General features: G+C 37.1%; 1 protein-coding gene across 7 annotated transcripts in view; it reads right to left on the bottom strand.

Annotated features, from left to right (window-relative positions):
* Positions 1-17,844, bottom strand: part of LOC145686687 (uncharacterized) — a 313,040-nt gene that overhangs the window by 216,564 nt on the left and 78,632 nt on the right. For all 7 annotated transcript variants that reach the window (XM_081760226.1, XM_081760225.1, XM_081760228.1 and 4 more), the window contains exon 5: positions 2,425-3,900. In XM_081760226.1, the coding sequence (XP_081616352.1) occupies positions 2,425-3,900 (1,476 nt within the window). The remainder of the gene's footprint in view (positions 1-2,424; positions 3,901-17,844) is intronic.

Raw genomic sequence — 17,844 nt, 5'->3', positions numbered from 1 at the left:
CTTTTGGGTTTGTTTGAAGACTTGAAAAAAAATGAAAGTTTCCTACATCCTCACTTGCAGATTGAATCAAGACTGTCTTGAAAATTTCTTCTCCAGAGTACGTGGGCTTGGTGTATTTTATAACCAGCCTTCTCCTTTTGAAGTCAGAAACAGAATACGTTTGTTTATTCTCAGCAAAGACGCAAGTGAGATACCACTCTCTTCAAGGACAGCCGTTGAGGACGTCAATGTAAGTGAGGAGGCTAGTGAGAAAAGCATTGATAATCTAATAAACATAATGACCAACGACCTTTTCATCGACACTATTGATACACCAAATTCATCCCAAGTTCACAGCCACACAAACAACTGGAGATGAAGATCTAACGGAAGATACACTGCTGTCATTAGAAGAATATGGTGATCAAGTTGACAGTGAAGATATTTCTTTAGGTGCTTTAAAGTATGTTGCTGGTTACATCGCTTTCAGATGCCATTCTATTGATAGAACACTAGGGAACCCCTCCGAATTATGCGACGAAAGTGAAACATCCTCTAATGACTAGATTTCATTCGTTTCGCAAAGAGGACTTTTTACTCTATCTCCGCAATGGACTGAAACAATTAAGCAACTGGAGTTTATTTTCACTGCCTCCCTTGTTTTAATTATGCGTTAGGCAAAGGTGTAATAGAGCGATTGTGTGCTATAGTAAAAGAAAAGTTTCCTGAGATTCATGATAAGGTCATACGTACGTATGTTCGAACGAGGACATTTATCAGAATCAAACATCTGAACAAGAACTTAAAGGAACAAAGCATGAAGAAATCTGCTGCTAAGAGGAATCAGTTGTGGGCTTCTTCGTATCTTGGGAAATAAGAAGTTTGCAGTAGGATTACTCTCCACACCTTCATACCTGGTAAGTAAAACAGATATTTATTTGGTTAATAGTGGTGATAATGATGTGTTCTGCCCGAAAACAGGTCTTTGACGCAAAAGATCCCTGGTGGTTTTCCACTGCCTTCCATGAGGGATGATGACTTATGTATAGGTAATAAGCTTTGACGAACGAGTTAGCTCTGTTGATAGAGCGATGAGCTTGCATTCGGAAGGTCGTGGGCTCGATTCTCATTGCCACCAATCATCCTCACGGGTCTTTCTGGGTTTGCTTCAATCCTACTAGGCAAATGCTGTGATGGTACCTTGCAAATAGGTCCTAACCGACAGTTTTCCAAATCCTTTTTTCGTTGCTATTGTTATGCAACGCAAATTAGTTATAGTTGTTATAGTTATACGCTTCAAAATGTCTTCTAAGTCATGACTTTTATTAAAAAATATATAATATATTTATATTCACACTCAAATTAAAAATAGATCTGTATTAATATTCACTAACAATAAGCGTAGCCTTATTGGGTCAAACAACTGTTTTGTGTCAAAATTTTGACTCGCAGAACGTTTTATACACACACTTTTTTTTAAAATGAAAACCAGTTTCTACCTTATTGAAAGGTGGTAAGGCAAAATGTAATATAAATCAAACGATATATATAAGACGACCCATCTTTGAAGAAACTATATTATAATAGAATATAAAAGTTTTTCTTTAAAAAAAAATGCCTGCCTTCGTCTCCATCGCGAAGTTGCTGTGTCCCTATTTTGCTTTGTTGCAGTGATTCCCTCGGAAAGGTCGCTGATTGCGGCAACTTATGGTGTTTCACGTAGTAGCAGAAAAAAAATCTTCCTACAGCTATCAGCGAGGTGACGTCAGCGCGCCAACAGCGAATCACAATTCAGAGAGGATCAGTTTATTGACTCCAAACAATAAAGATTCATCTTAGACTGGAGATATGGTTATCCTTCGTTTTTTATTATCATTTGGCCATGAAACAAACGCCGGAGAGATATACTAATCTCGCATACAAATGTGTGGTATTGGTAGGATATGATCCTTTATTTTTTTTTTTAATTTCAATACTTCCAGTGTACCCCTAAAAAATGTAATAAAGAAATAACGGCCATTAAAAAAAAATAGTCAATTACAACTGAACAATCTACACAAAATTCACAATCGAACAATGAAAACGGCATCTTTCTAGAGCTTGTGGTTTCCGAGATATTGTCAAAAGAATTAGCCACAAACATATAAACTTTACTTGACCACAAACATATAAACCTTGCATTTTAATATATAGATTATTAGTACTCATAGTAGAGTGAAAAAGTGAAGATGAGACTGATGAGCACTTAACACCTGTGTATTTATCAAGAATTCAACTAATACTATGTCGCGTGGTTAAAGTCACAGATACTGAATATCTGAACTTTCACTACATTTTATTTACAAGACTATGCAACGCAATATTGGTATGTTACCTTTTGATTTCCAATCTAGAATAACAATGACATTAACAAGAATAACAATAAATTAATACAATAATGCTTACCTATCTTCTTCTTTCTATCCATTAATCGAGTGAAAAGAATCTCTAAACACTGGAACACTTTTGCGTTCACTGGCATCGTCTTCAATAACTCGACTTTTTTGATATAACAATTTATAATTTCAGCATTTAGGGGTAAGTCGTTTTTCTTCATAAGGTCAAGAAGTTCTTTCACTAATGACGAAATGACTTCAGTCTTGTGTGAAATACGCACTGTTCGATTATCCGACGTTTCAACAGGTTCGTCAACATTAATTACGTCAGGTTCACTAGGAGATGTTGATGGCTTACTTGTAAGTGAAATTCCCGCGGAAACAACACACGAGGGTAAAGTACTTTTACTTTGCGCATCTGTCACTCCGACGGATGTTTCAACTATTAGCGTTTTTGATACACCAGAGTCACGCACATTATCTGCTATAGTATTTTGCGATATAACCGAGGATATGCTCTGATTACTGTTAACAGCACATACATTCACTTCTGATGAATGTGAGTTTCTACACCGAGGTACAGTACTGACATCTGGAGGTGATGAGCTCAATGGTCCAATCTCTCTCAATCTATTTTCAATAGTATTTGGTGTTGGGGCAGGAATTGTGGGTAAGGAGGGTAACCTCTGCTGACAAGTATTTTGAGGTAAACTTGGATTTGTTTTGAGAGTAATATTCGTATCACCACGTAGTTGTTTTATTATCCCAGACGGACGTACATGATCTAATCTAGTTTGTGATGGCTTGTAACTGCTTGTTCCAGTTGGAAGTATATTGTTTTGAGCATTACCACTGTATATATTCACCTGTGACGAATTTGCATTGCTTCCATATGATATACCCTGAGACGGGGATGTTGCAACGGGCATACTTTGAACCATAGGACGCAGAACCATCTGACTGTTAGCTGTAGTTTGGGGCATAATGTTTGAAGCTACATTAGTGTTATTGCTGCCCGGATAAGCAGGAACCGTACCCATTAGCCCCAATGTTCTTCGATCACCAGAAGTTCCAATAAAAACTAAACCTGGCTGTCCAGCACGCGATGGATCACCTTGTGGTGAAGTTTTCTTAAAATAAAAAGTTAATGGTGGTGGTACAGATGACAACATACTGGTGGATCTGCTACTTAAGTTCGGCTGAGTTACGGATGTAGTCACTTGCGGAGCACTTAAGGGAATAACAACAAGTGAGTTAGAAACAGGCTGAACCTGCCATGAACTTGAAGTCACTAATGGAGCCTGGCTTGAACCTAAGGTCAGTGATGGTTGCACCTGTCCATTGATGACACGAGAAGTATCTTGCTGTGACGCTGAATTATGCAAGGCCACTGGTTGTTGCACTTTTCTATCGTTCTTTTCTTTGATGTCTCGAGAGGAATCCTGTTTCGACAACACATTTCGCAGGATCACGGGTTCTTGCACCTGTCCATCGTTGTTTTCCTTGATGGCTGCGGAAGTATCTTGTTTCGAATATGAATCGTTTCCTGTAAAAAGAAAGAAACAAACAAAAAGAAAAAAGAAAATTAGTGTTAACGTCAAAGGTACGACAAGACATAAAATGTTTTATTACTTTATATAGTTATTTTATTTTTCCTTAACCTATCCTTTCGACTTCCACCGATATTGAAATCTTCGTCGGGTTTGATTATATTAAATTAATTAACCTGAAGCAAGGCACGCTCACCACAGAACATGTGTGAAGATAGCCGCTTCATTACACCCAAACGTGCACAGGAAACAATTTATTAAGAATAATACAAAGAAATTCAAATATTCATGAATGAAAATTGCAAAGAAAATTTAAAGCAAAAACATATGAAATACACAACTCGTAGCATTAGCTTCTTGGCAGGTTAGTTGAATAAAAGTTATGAACCATTGAATCAGTCAAAAGAGAGAGAGAGAGAGAGAAAAAAAAGGCAGGTAATCGAATACAAGATATGAACCATTGAATCACTGACGGTGATTCTACTGCTGTCAACATGAAAATGTTTACTGACAGAACCATATCGATATCTCAATACGAATAAGTATACATCTGTGTCGATCTTTACAAATGTCGCCAAGAATTTCTGTCTCATATTTTGAAAATGTTTTGGATAATTTGGCGTTACGCCATATAAATCGTCCCTCTTAGGCATAATTCGGAGCAGGTGGCAACCCTGTATCAGATTTACACCATAAATAAGGTACAAATCACTTATAAGACTTCTTATAATCACTTATATATAAGGACATCCAAATTCATCGCAAATCTCAATATAGGGAATTTTCCATATATCAAAAAGTACCTTGTTAGAGTTAGACATGGAAACATTGTTTTCAATAGGAAGAACGTGCAGATGGCAGACGCGTTTAAAATAAAATAAAATAAAATATAATAATAATAATAATAATAATAATAATAATAATAATAATAATAATAATAATAATAATAATAATAATAATAATAATAATAATAATAATAAAAACTCAGGATCCAGGGCCTACAAAAAGTATCTTTCTTCAGTCTAATTCTTAGTTTCCACAACTTAAACAGTAGTTTAAGAAGAAATTGCAGGTATGTAATTTCAATTACAAGTAAAGATTTTCTTCTAATACAATACAATTAACCCTGATGAAGATTCCAGCACCAAAATCAGTCGAAAGGAAAAAAAATATACACAATAAAACATAATTTAAAGTCATTCCAGACTTAGAATAAAGTAAACGTAAACAATGCAAAATGTATTATTCCGCGGCTCACACGTTTTTCGGCAGCGAGAGACTGAACAGCAAGATTGTCTGCTAGCTTACTGTCGTCGCATAATTTCCAAAGTGTAAGGCTACGGTTGGTGATAAATAACTAACGCACTGACACTGACTACTTCTATGTTGGAAATATGTATTTCCATAAACCGTTATGTAAATGAGATTGCCTCTGCTCCTGTTGTCCTCTTTTGTGTTTTATAACACGAGACGAAGATGGATTATTGTCACTCATCGTCGCCATGAAACTCTGCATTCTATAATTTTAAATGAGCGGGGTCGGCGCGCGAATGCGTAATACGCATGAGCAATAAATACTATATGTTCAAGTATGGGTGAGGTTGAAATAAAGCTACATCTATTGTTAAATGTTATATACGTGCGTTTATTATCACAAAATGCAGGATAAATTCAGATATCTTTATTTGAAATTATTTTTTTCGTAGGGATCATATTGCGGTAGGACACTCGTGCAGCGAAGCCAACAACCAATCACTAGTCGTCGACCCACTGGTGGTCAGGTGGGTTTGTTTACATCTACGTTTTTCTAAGGCTGGAAAGAGATTATATTAAAACATTCTTATTTATTATATACTCATTCATGAGTGCGCACAGTCAATATGAAAGCATTATCATTTTTCACGTAGCTGCATATTTTATTCCTGGCTTTTTACATACTCAACGAACATAAATATGAAAGATAAGAGCTATTTTTGCCATTATGCAACAAAATAATGTAACATATAACGTCAATAGACAATAAAAACATGTGCTCATAACTGTATGTGTTTGTGCAAGATATCCTGATATTTCTTGTCGTAACACATGTCTATCTCTAAGGACAGAAGACACAGTGAAGATATGACAGCACAATACCATACAACACCGTAAAAGAAGAAGTCTGAATATTAATATAATGACAGGTGAGTTTTGATTTACACTGTGAAATTACGGGTAGACTTTCGAACTATACAAATTCAGTGGTAAAACCGGAAGTATTAGAACTATAACCCCCGGTTCTAATAAGGGGATAATAAGGTCAGAGATAGAATCTATTCTTCGGACGCTGAATCAATACCAAAAACAGTATCTTGCTCTCTCTTACAATTATTACTATATAAAGGTATAAAGGTACCGGAAATTGTACTAGTTTTTACTACTTCTGGTTTCAGTAAAAGAATAAGAGCTGAAACGAAATCTATTCTTGCCACTCTGAATATATATATATATATATATATATATATATATATATATATATATATATATGTATGTTGGGAGCAATGTTCGAAAACGGCCATTGGCCGAAGAAAGTGATCAATTCTAAGTTTGGACAGATGCAATTATCCAAAGTACGAAGAAGTCTATCATTTCGGGGTTTGGTCGCTTAATAGTATCCAAAGCTAGGTTTGGATAATTACAGTTCATCCAAAGCTCAATTTAGTTATTTCCAGTTGTTCTTGCGAGATGTCATTGCATTTTTTTATTCGTGGCGCATGCGCATTCGGAGAATATAGGGAGGGTAAAGCAGAAGTCAGTCTTCAGTCAGGCGGTAGCTTTATGTGTTAACGTGTATGCTTTCTTTGCCACTCACAATTGTTTATTCGTTGAAGTGAAATTGAAGACCGTGCACAACAATGAGTATGGTTGCAGCAGAAGACTTCAAAGCAAAACTAGACGACTACGTTCGAGCTAGTACAGCAGATAATACGTTCTTGTTATCTCCAGAGAAGTACAATGAATTGCTGTTGGAGGTGAAGGCTTCGCAAGAGAAAAAGAAAAGAGGTGAGTCACTGACGTCACTGGACTATCGTCGCCTGAAGAGATATGATGTTTTAAGTATTGGTGGGGTTGAGAAACTTATCGAAAAACGTAAAGATGGTGATAGTGTTATTAGGTATTTCTGTCACACCGGAGAATTATACAGTGTCATTCATAAAGCTCACATTGACACTGGCCACAAACGTTTGAGATGCTTGGACAAAGAACTTAAGCTAAAGTACTGTAATGTAACACGAGAGATCATCAATATTTATCTCAAATTGTGTGGGCAGTGTCAGTTGAAAAAGAAGCAAAAGTGCAAAGGACTGACTGTTAAACCTATTCTCAGTAATCTGCTTAATTCTAGGGGTCAGGTTGATCTTATCGACATGCAGAGTGAACCGGACAAAGGATACAAGTTCATATTAAATTATCAGGATCATCTCACAAAGTTTCTGTTTTTGCGCCCATTAAAGACAAAAAGAGCATCAGAAGTTGCTTATCATCTGATGGATATATTTTGCATTATTGGTGCACCTTGTATTCTTCAAAGTGATAACGGACGTGAGTTCGCAGCTGAAGTTACAAGTGAGCTGGCCTCAGTGTTTGGGTCGAAAATAGTGCACGGCAAGCCGCGCCACTCTCAGTCTCAAGGAAGTGTTGAGAGAGCGAACCAAGATGTTCGAGACATTCTTATTACATGGATGGCAGAAAATAGCTGTTCGTCTTGGGCTGAGGGTCTTCGTTTTGTCCAGATGAAGAAAAACAGGTCCTTCCATAGGGGCATTAACCGGAGCCCCTACGAGGCTTTGTTTGGCGTTCCCATGAGAAATGGACTTTCGGATTCATCTCTTCCATGTGATTTATTACGAGACTTGACCAATGAGGAAGATCTACAAGAAATATTGGCTCGTGATCCACATTGTGACACCATGCAGGAAGGGGAAGGCTCAGGACAGGATGTACAGAATTCATTGACTCGTGATCCACACTGTGACACCATGCAGGAAGAGGAAGGTTCAGGACAGGATGTACAGAATTTATTGACTCGTGATCCACACTGTGACACCATGCAGGAAGAGGAAGGCTCAGGACAGGATGTACAGTATTCATTGACTCGTGATGTACAAGAAGACACTTCAGGACAGGACGCACAGCATTCATTCGTTCGTGATTCCCTTAATAATCTTCGGCAGGAAAGAGAGACTTTTCCAGAATTTCCAGCTTCTTTAGAGACCATCAACACTGCAATTGTGGAAGCAAATGAATCTCCATGTCCGTGCGCAAATCAAGAAAAAAGATGCAACATCTGCACAAGAAGTGAGAGTATACGAGAGGCACGTGAGGGATCCAAAATACATTTAAAGCGACAAGCAAATGAAATGTTAATGGCGTCAAGTAAAAAATTCCCTCGTGCAGACGTAGGACAAACTGTTCTAATCAAAATCCCAGAATTGGACAGAGGCAGAGCTGCTCCGAGGAACGTCATGGCTGTGGTTATGGGGAGAAACGATAACGATCTCTACCAGTTGGGGACTTCTTCGGGAATTATTAGAAAGCTGTACGCGCGCAATGAGTTCCAGTTCGCAGATGAACAGTTTCTTCAGATCAGTGATGTTCCGCAGAGAGACATTTCACTTAGAAGTGTAGCTGAAGCAGAAACACACTCCAGGCAGGGGTTTATTAAGTGCGGCTGCAGGAACTTCTGTTTGAACAAAAAATGTAATTGTGTAAAGAAGGGTGTAAAGTGTAACTCAAAGTGTCATTCCTCAAGTGCGTGTAGGAACAAGTAACTGGACAGTTGACCTATTACAATGTACTTGAAGAGCCTGTATATGTGGCGAATCTGCATTTCAGTTATTCCATTTTATAACTGTAAGTTCATTATATTTTTTCGCACTTACAGCTTAAAATTTTCAGCACACGTTTTTCAAATTCTTCACTGTTTCATTGTGTTAATAACTGAACTTAAAACATTTAACGCACTTTGCTGTTAATGCTTAATTAATTATTGTACTTATTTTTATATGGTGCATATTTTCTAAAAGTCTTCTAAAAAAGAAAGTAAGCTGAATTAGAAGGAATTAATACGAAGAACTATTTTTATTCATATACGAATTTCATACTTCTTATTTGACAGAATTTTGTGATATACATTTTCATTTCTTAAACATTGAAAAATAAAAATCTTGTAAAATGTGTAAAATGTGAAAAAATTAATAATTTTTTTTCTTATTTTCCTTTCTAAATTGAGCTTTGGATGAACTGTAATTATCCAAACCTAGCTTTGGATACTATTAAGCGACCAAACCCCGAAATGATAGACTTCTTCGTACTTTGGATAATTGCATCTGTCCAAACTTAGAATTGATCACTTTCTTCGGCCAATGGCCGTTTTCGAACATTGCTCCCAACATATATATATATATATATATAGGATGTTATAAAAATTTGTCAAAATATTTTGGGAATAGATAACTCACATCAAAATAAGAAACAAAGTTCATATGGATCTGTGGTCAGAAGTGCAGTTTCGTAGTTACAGGGTGTCAGAAACGTGAAAATGTGAACTATAAAGGTCCATAGTTCCACTACAATAGGACCGATCGTAGTCGAGTCAAGATATTACTGAGGAACTCTCTAAATATCATCTTTCCGAACCTCCAGTACTTGCACAATCATTTTTAGAGAGGCTGTTTGAGAGTACATGATCAGTGTGCACCTACCTCTAAAATTGGTTTGCAAGTACTGGAGCATTCTTAAACGGATATTTGAATAGTTCACATACCAGTTCCTCAGTGATGTCTTGACCCGACTAGGATAGGTCCCACAGTAGTGGAGTTATGAACTTTTAAAGTTCACTTGTTTCAGCTGTTTCACTGGTTTTTGGCACCCTATAACTCCGAAATGATCCACTTTCGAGGAAGAGTCCAGACTAACTTTTTTTCTTCTTATTTAACACCCTGTATATATATATATATATATATATATATATATATATATATATATATATACAGTGGCGGATCTAAGGGGGGCTATAGCCCCCCCCCCTTGACGCTCAGGTATACACTGGATAAAATGGGCTTCAATCATGCTTTACACTGGATAAAGCCTCAAAATATGGTTTAGCCCCTCCCTTGATCATATCCTGGATCCGCCCCTATATATATATATATATATATATATATATATATATATATATATATATATATATATATATATATTTAAAAAAAACTGTCGTCTCCTACAATCGTTTCACTCTACAGGAATCAATATTGGAAACAGAATGCTCGTAGATTTCTACCACTCGAGGAATCAAGTCACAGGTAGAATTTTTTGTTGCGGTACCGAATCCATATTGTAATGTCCCACGTGATGTAGTGAATAAACAAATCTACACGCTAGTGTTGACAAACACTGGCAAGAGGATTCCACACCAGATGGATCTACAATCACCTGCAGACGACGGGCTTCTGGCCCCTCCCACGGAGCAGAAGACGACAACGGAGCAGCAGCGGCACCCAAGGAACCCTATAAATTGGCTGGACGACGGCAATTCTGTACCAGTTTTCTGGTGTCCCTCCTACTGTTTACCACGGAACATTAGAAGTAACCTAACTCCAGGCCTCTAGTCTGCTACGGGACTATGCCTATCCTATCTCCTGGCTTAGCCTGCTACGGGGCTGTCTGGGAATCCTAACCACAGTCACTTAGCCTGCTACGGGGCTCTGTTGGCCACTTAACTCTCCTCTGCTTGCTACGGAGCATTGGGTCCCTAACTCCCCTCTGTTTAGCCTGCTATGGGACTCTACAGAGATCCTGTCTGCGACCTTATGGTCAAAGACTACCTTTAACTAACCTTGTATACTAGAGAGATTATTTGTACAATATTTTGTAAAAATACTTTTATAGTGAAACTTTTATAATGGAAGTCGGTAGTGGGAGTCGATTCCGGACACACTTTTTATTAACGCTCTACCTATACCTATATGCGACAAAGTTTTACAATATATATATATATATATATATATATATATATATATATATATATATATATATATATATACATATACATATATTAGGGATGGCCAAAATTTTCCGGAATCCGGAAATTTTGTTTTCCGGAATCGGAAAATTTACTTTCCGGAATTCGGAAAAATTCCGGATTTCGGAAAAATTCCGACATTCGGAAAAAATCCGGAATTTAGAAAAAATCGGAATTTTTCCGAGATCCGGAATTTTTACGATTTTACTTTCCGGATTCCGGAAAGTAAAAATTCTGGAATTGCCCATCCTTAGCTAGTAGCTGTTAAAAGGAAACACAATAATGAATAGGCTATATATACTGTATTAATTTCTTGTAGTTGGATATGTCTTTATCATTTACGTAGACAATTGCTACTGCAGTTATTTACTACTTTATGAGAAAGGTCTTATTTTCACACACAAAAAAGTCGCCGGTATGTCTCAAACATTATCGCGTTCCCACCTGCAGCTGCTCCAAAGGACTGCAAACTACTTTTTAACCAGGCGAAAGGCAGTGAAGGAAAATAAATCTCAACAAATATTCTAATAACATTCGCTTATTATCAACATACCTACAGTGAGCGCAGAAAGTGTTCGTACACCGTGCATACTTTATATTGAAAACAGCTAGCATGAGAACGGGAAGTGGAAAATATATATATAACCAGAATTAAGACTACACATTCATACATTTTATTTCTATATACAAGAGAAAGGCCAAACAAACACAATCACTGTTTTGTTCAGAAGAAAAGAGAGAATTCATTTTTGTAAACGCAAAAAGTCACCGTACACTTCTGCTTGAATTAATGCTTATAAAGTATATTACGTTATTTAATATTTTGTGGGATTACCCTGTGCGTTAATGATTGTCTGTAGTCTTCGTGGCATTGATTTCACCTGTAGTAGTTCGTAGTTCTGTAGTTTCGGGACTGATTATGTCCCATTCTTCTTGAATAGCTTTTCTTAGGCCTTCTTTAGTAGACAAGCTGTGCCTTCTGATTCTTGTCTCCAGAACAGATCATAATTGTTCTATAGGGTTCATGTCTGGGGATTGGGGAGGTGAGCGAAGCTGTTTCAAGGTATTATAGAGTAAACCTTGCAGACAGGCCTCGTTTAACAGTACAAACAATAATTGCGATGTATAATGTTTCTATCACTGTGCGAAACCATAAAATAATAATAATAATAATAATAATAATAATAATAATAATAATAATAATAATAATAATAATAATAAAGAACTGGAAGACCAAGAGTGTTGAGTGAACAAGGTAAACGTTACATTATTAGGGAAAGAAAAAAGGTTCCAAAAAGTAGTGCTGTGCAATTGGCAACGGATCTGGAAACACGCGGTGTTAAAGTATCAGCCAGTACAGTGCGGAATATTTGCAGGGTATCATGGTCGGATAGCCAGGAAAATGTTCTGGGTGAACACGACAAATCGTATAAAGAGACTAAAGTTTGAAATAGAGTATAAAGATAAGGGATCAGGCTTCTTTCTGGAATAGGGTCATATATTCGGACGAAAGTAAATTTAATTTTATCGAGTCCAATGGGAGGCGTATGGTATGGCGCAAGCTGAATACAGAGATGAATCCACAAAATCTCGTCCCTAAAGTAAGACACGGAGGAGGGTCCCTGCTCGTCTGGGGTTGTATGAGTGCCTCAGGAGTGGGTCGTCTCCACCTTATCGATGGAGTGATGATCCACAAAGTGTATATTAACATATTAAAGGAATATCTCCATACTAGTGCGCAGAAGATGGTTCTTGAAAACAATTTATTGTTCAGCAAGACAACGACTCCAAACATACAGCGGAAAATACTCGATTGTGGCTACTCTATACAGGGGCGGATCCAGGACGGACTTCTGGGGAAGGGGCGGTCGGCAGTAATACTGCTACTTTTAAGAGCTCCAAACTTGTTATGGATGGGTTTATTTATATATAAAATAAGAAAGTTTCCTCTTGTGGGGGGGGCGATGGTCCCGATCGCCCCCCTCTGGATCTGCCCCTGAGGTTTGCTATCTTTCTCAAAGACTTACCCTTCTTATGCACTTTAATAATTACTTTTCTTGTCTCCTCATTTGTTTCTGTTCGGTTGCTTCCCATTTCGACAGCCCACCGTGCAGTTTTTTCACTCCTATTCACAACTAAACCCCTGCTGTTACTCGTCATGCTATACAGAGGTGTATACTCAGGTGAATACTAGTGAACCCCAGTTGTAGTATCTTTGTTTCGTATTCGTACGTCAGGTGTACGATCACTTTTTGCGTCTACTCTATACATTTTCTACGGAATTTATTTACTTTCTGACCATTAAACTTGTCTTTGTGGTTCTTTATTGATATATTCATAAAGCTTAGTTTTCATTATTCATATTGTGTGTGTTATTACACTTCTTAAATTTTCTGTTTCTTTTTCGCAGGCATTCTCGTTTCAATAGCATAGGTGTACGAACACTTTCTGCGCTCACTGTATGTACAGTAAATACAAATTTATAATTTTTGACTTTACGAAGTATACAATGTCATCATCATAGGTATTCTGCCTTTATTGGCAGGTCACTTGCCGCAGCTGAGAACCTTCCATGCTCCACGGTCCTCCGCTAACCTTTTCGTCTTCGCGTATGATCTTTCTGTTTTAATATCATCCATTAATTGTAGTCTCCTTCGCCCCTCCCTCTCTTTCCCGGCACCATACCCTCTAGGATGTCCCTCATGATACAATCTCTTCTTAGGCAATGTCCCAACCAGTTTCTCTTCCTCTTCCTAATAATATCTAGAAGTGTTCTTTTCTCACCCACCATTTCTAACACTCTCTCATTCGTTTTCCGCTCGACCCAACTAATTCTTTCCATTCTTCTCCACACCCACATTTCGAAGGCTTCCAGTCGATTTTCGTCACCTTTACGTAATGTCCACGTTTCCGCCCCATACAGTACAACACTCCACACGAAGCATTTTATGAGTCTTTTTCTCAACCCTTTGTTCAAGGTCCCACAAAACAGACTTTTCTTTCTTTTAAAGGCTTCTTTCGCCATTCCTATCCTTGCTTTTATTTCACGTTCGCATTTCATGTCATTACTAAGAATTCTACCCAGGTATCGAAAACTATTCACTTGTTCTATTTTCTCCTCTCCTACTTTTATATTTGACACAGACCCCTTCGTTCCAATCACCATGGCTTTTGTCTTTCTAACATTTATTTTCATCCCATTTTCTTCAAAGCCCTTTCTCATTTTTTCTAACATTTTATTGATTTTCTTTTCAGATTCTGCAACAAGCGCCATATCGTCTGCAAATCTTATACACCTAATCATTCTACCTCCTACCGAAATGCTATCATCATCATGTAGGCTCTTTTTCACTATCTCTTCTAGATAGACATTAAATAGTGTTGGCGAGAGGCAGCATCCTTGTCGAACTCCCCTTCCAATTGCACTCTCTTCCGTCAGTTCTTCCCCTATCCTAACACTTACTTGTTGGTTCATGTATAAGTTTCTTATTAGTCTTCTATCTTTCCATTCCAACCCTATCTTCGTTAGAACTCCCAACAACAATTCCCAATTCACGCGGTCAAAAACCTTTTCAAGATCAATAAATATAACATACACCTCTTTCCCTTTTTCTATAAATCTTTCACCGATCGCCCTTAATAATCCAATTGCATCTCTTGTGCCCTTGCCTCTTCTGAGCCCGACCTGCTCCTCCTCAACCTCTTTATTTGTTCTTTCATATAACCTTCTGTTCAGTATTCGGAGCAGAATTTTAGCTGCATGAGATATGAGACTAATAGTTCTATAATCCTCACATCTCTTTGGGTTCGATTTCTTAGCCATCGGTATCATGATCGTTTTTAGAAAGTCTCTTGGCCATTCTCCTGTTTCATATATTTCATTGCATAGTCGCCACAATTCTTTCTTTCCCTTGTCTCCTATATTTTTAATGAATTCTATTGGTATGTTATCTATTCCTGTTGCCTTTCCATTCCTAATCTCGGATATAACCTTTTCAAACTCATCCCGAAGAATACTAAATCCTTTATCATTATGTAATTGTTCAATAATTAACATAAGCAGGCATTCATTAATTTATATTAGTATAATAATTAACGAAACTAATAAGCGGGTGATTGATGACTCAGTGGTAGAGTTTTCATCTATGGTATTCTACCCAGGACATGTGGGTTTTCGATGGCTAATTTTGTGTTCGAAAATTTTCCCGGTGGTACTCTTGGTTCCCTTTCTTATATTTGTTCCATCATCACTCATTAACGAATTTAGTTTATCAAAACTCTATAGCCATATATTCATTCTGTCCGTCAGTGAAACAAACAGTCTCAAGAACTATCTGATGGATTACCAATCAATTTTGGCCATGATGTACAGAGTCAATAGTTAAGAATCGAGTTCCCTGATGAATGTAATATTCAAACCGGAAGCGGTACAAATCAACCATTTCCGGTTTTAACGTTAATCATTATATAGTAAATATGGTAATAGATAGCGAGAAGCGGTTTCCAGTAATCGACATATATAACATTCGTGTAGATAGAATGTTACCCAGTTTGTGCATCTGCTGAAAATAATGAGCTTAGGTATTTAGAGAGCATTTTCCGCTTTAGAAAATGTGTGCTTGGTAAAGAATGTAGAGAATTAGCTGAGTCAGGCACGTAGCTAGAATATGGTAATAGGAAGGGGGGGGGGGGTCTGTCATGAAATACTGTGGTTATTTACCAGGGGCTCAATCATTCTAAACTATTTTATTGGCAACATATATTGGTTCGTTTAGCCAAGATTTCTAATGGGGGCATGATATGAAATACTGTGGTTACACACCAGAGGCTCGATCAATCTAAATATTTTACTGACAACATACCCATATTGATTGGTTAGGACAATAAAATGAGGATATATTAGTAAGTATTTTAATAAGAAGCTATGAAGAAATCTCGAGTAAAAGAATATAAAAAAAAAGTATTGAAAAAGATATCGTCTTCCGAGGTCATTCGAACGGTGTCGCGAATTTTGCGTCTGGGAAATTTGAGCTCTACCTCAAGAACAGGGAAAATTGCGCCTGCGATGTACCTCCACCGGTAAGTTTGAGCCCTGCGAAATAAAAGAACCTATTGGAGCTTACGCATTTGCTCGGAGGGGCTGACATTACAGCATAAACAATCCTCCCCCCACAACCATGCCATTTGTGATTTATTTTCATTGTGGCTATATAAGGGGAGAATAAACTTCAATATAAGCCAAAAGAACACAACGGATCAACGCAATCACTGCTTCTTCCAGAGATGATTTTGGGGGAACACTGGCTTCCCCAGAGCTCTCAGAGTGCCCCCTCGGAGGAGACCAAAATAATACGTCTATAATATAATAATAAATAGAATAGTACCAGCAGTGACCCCCCTCCGGAATACTAAATGTGCCCCCCGGAACATTTTTCCTGAAAGAACGACTGAACGCAATTGTGTGTTTGAAGTGTAATTTCAGCAAGTAAACACACTGTACATAGTTTTCTTGGTAATATTACTGAACTGATTTTACATTCACTTTACATTTTCTTTTCTATATTTTGTGTCCTGAAAAGCCAAACAACTCGCAAGGATTGTGAACAGAGATATCTGGGTAGAGCCAAACAGCCTTTTGTAGATTAAATTATACTCTTTGATTATATTAATAAATAATTATATATCAGTCATTTATACGTTTATTGTAAATTTTGTAGTATAATGAAAAATTGTATTTGTATGGATTGCCCTTTAGTGAACTAAAATTGTATTTTTGTCATTTGTTCGGAATATTATAACGGATGGAGTAACTCACTGAGACGATGAGAGGCAAGCCTAGTTCAAGTGCGAGTGGAAGTTACTTTACACAATACAATAAGAAGTTGAATTGTAGGGCGCTAACATCCCAGTGCAAATATATAGCCGGTGCATTTTTTCCTATTTTTGTGGTAGGGCGCAAAATTCTCGCATTCAAGGAAAATATAATGTCCGTGAAGTTGACAAGCCACTTATGTCAGACTCCAATTTCGACTTCAAACGTCGCTAGTGCTACGTTAGTGTTCGATAGTGACGCAAATCGTTAGTACTCCAACTGCATGCCAACACGCCCACTTCTAAGAATCATCTCAAAAATGAGGTTAACCGTTAGAGCAAGTAAGTGCTCATTGGTGCCATTAACATTAACGTTAATGCCTCCATCGTACGGCCCTTTGAGTAATAATAACACCACGTTTTTTGCTAGTCTCAATGCGTCCCTATATTCTCGCGAACATTCTGACGTGCCCAAGTTAGTTACTTTTTTTTGGGACTATTGTTTATCTGTCATTGTTTATTGTTTATTGCTAGTCTGCAGAGTAGTCCTTACATTAATATGCCATTGTCCTTGATAATCATTGCGTATTTACAAGCAATTTGTTATTACTGTTAGAAAATATCAAAAAACAACAGATAAAATCTACTACTTAACGGTTCATATTTTTCTTTTACAGTACATAAACGATTAATAATAATAATAATAATAATAATAATAATAATAATAATAATAATAATAATAAGACTATTCCAGCATAAAAGTTATCAATTGCATTACACTGGCAACAAGCGACGCATATTTTAACTTCATAAAAAATCGTTTCTCACGATTTTCTGGAAAACTACGTATGATAACATCTTCATTATGTCAAGTTGTTTATCTCAGTGTGATATATGTCTTACCTCTGGACAATATCACAGTAAAACAAAAATTAAATATTAGGAGTACATCGTACTTTTGGACTACATCTCATTAACCATGGGAAGATTGAGTAGTGTATACTTTAGGATGTAAGTTTCAGCTTAACTTGCATCATACATTCTTAGGATTACAAAAAGGAAATTT

The sequence above is a fragment of the Thermobia domestica genome, chromosome 5 (assembly GCF_964235325.1).
Source record: "Thermobia domestica chromosome 5, izTheDome1.hap1.1, whole genome shotgun sequence".
Taxonomy (NCBI): domain Eukaryota; kingdom Metazoa; phylum Arthropoda; class Insecta; order Zygentoma; family Lepismatidae; genus Thermobia; species Thermobia domestica.
The sequence above is the reverse complement of the archived record's forward strand: the minus strand, read 5'-3'. Positions and strand labels throughout refer to the sequence as shown.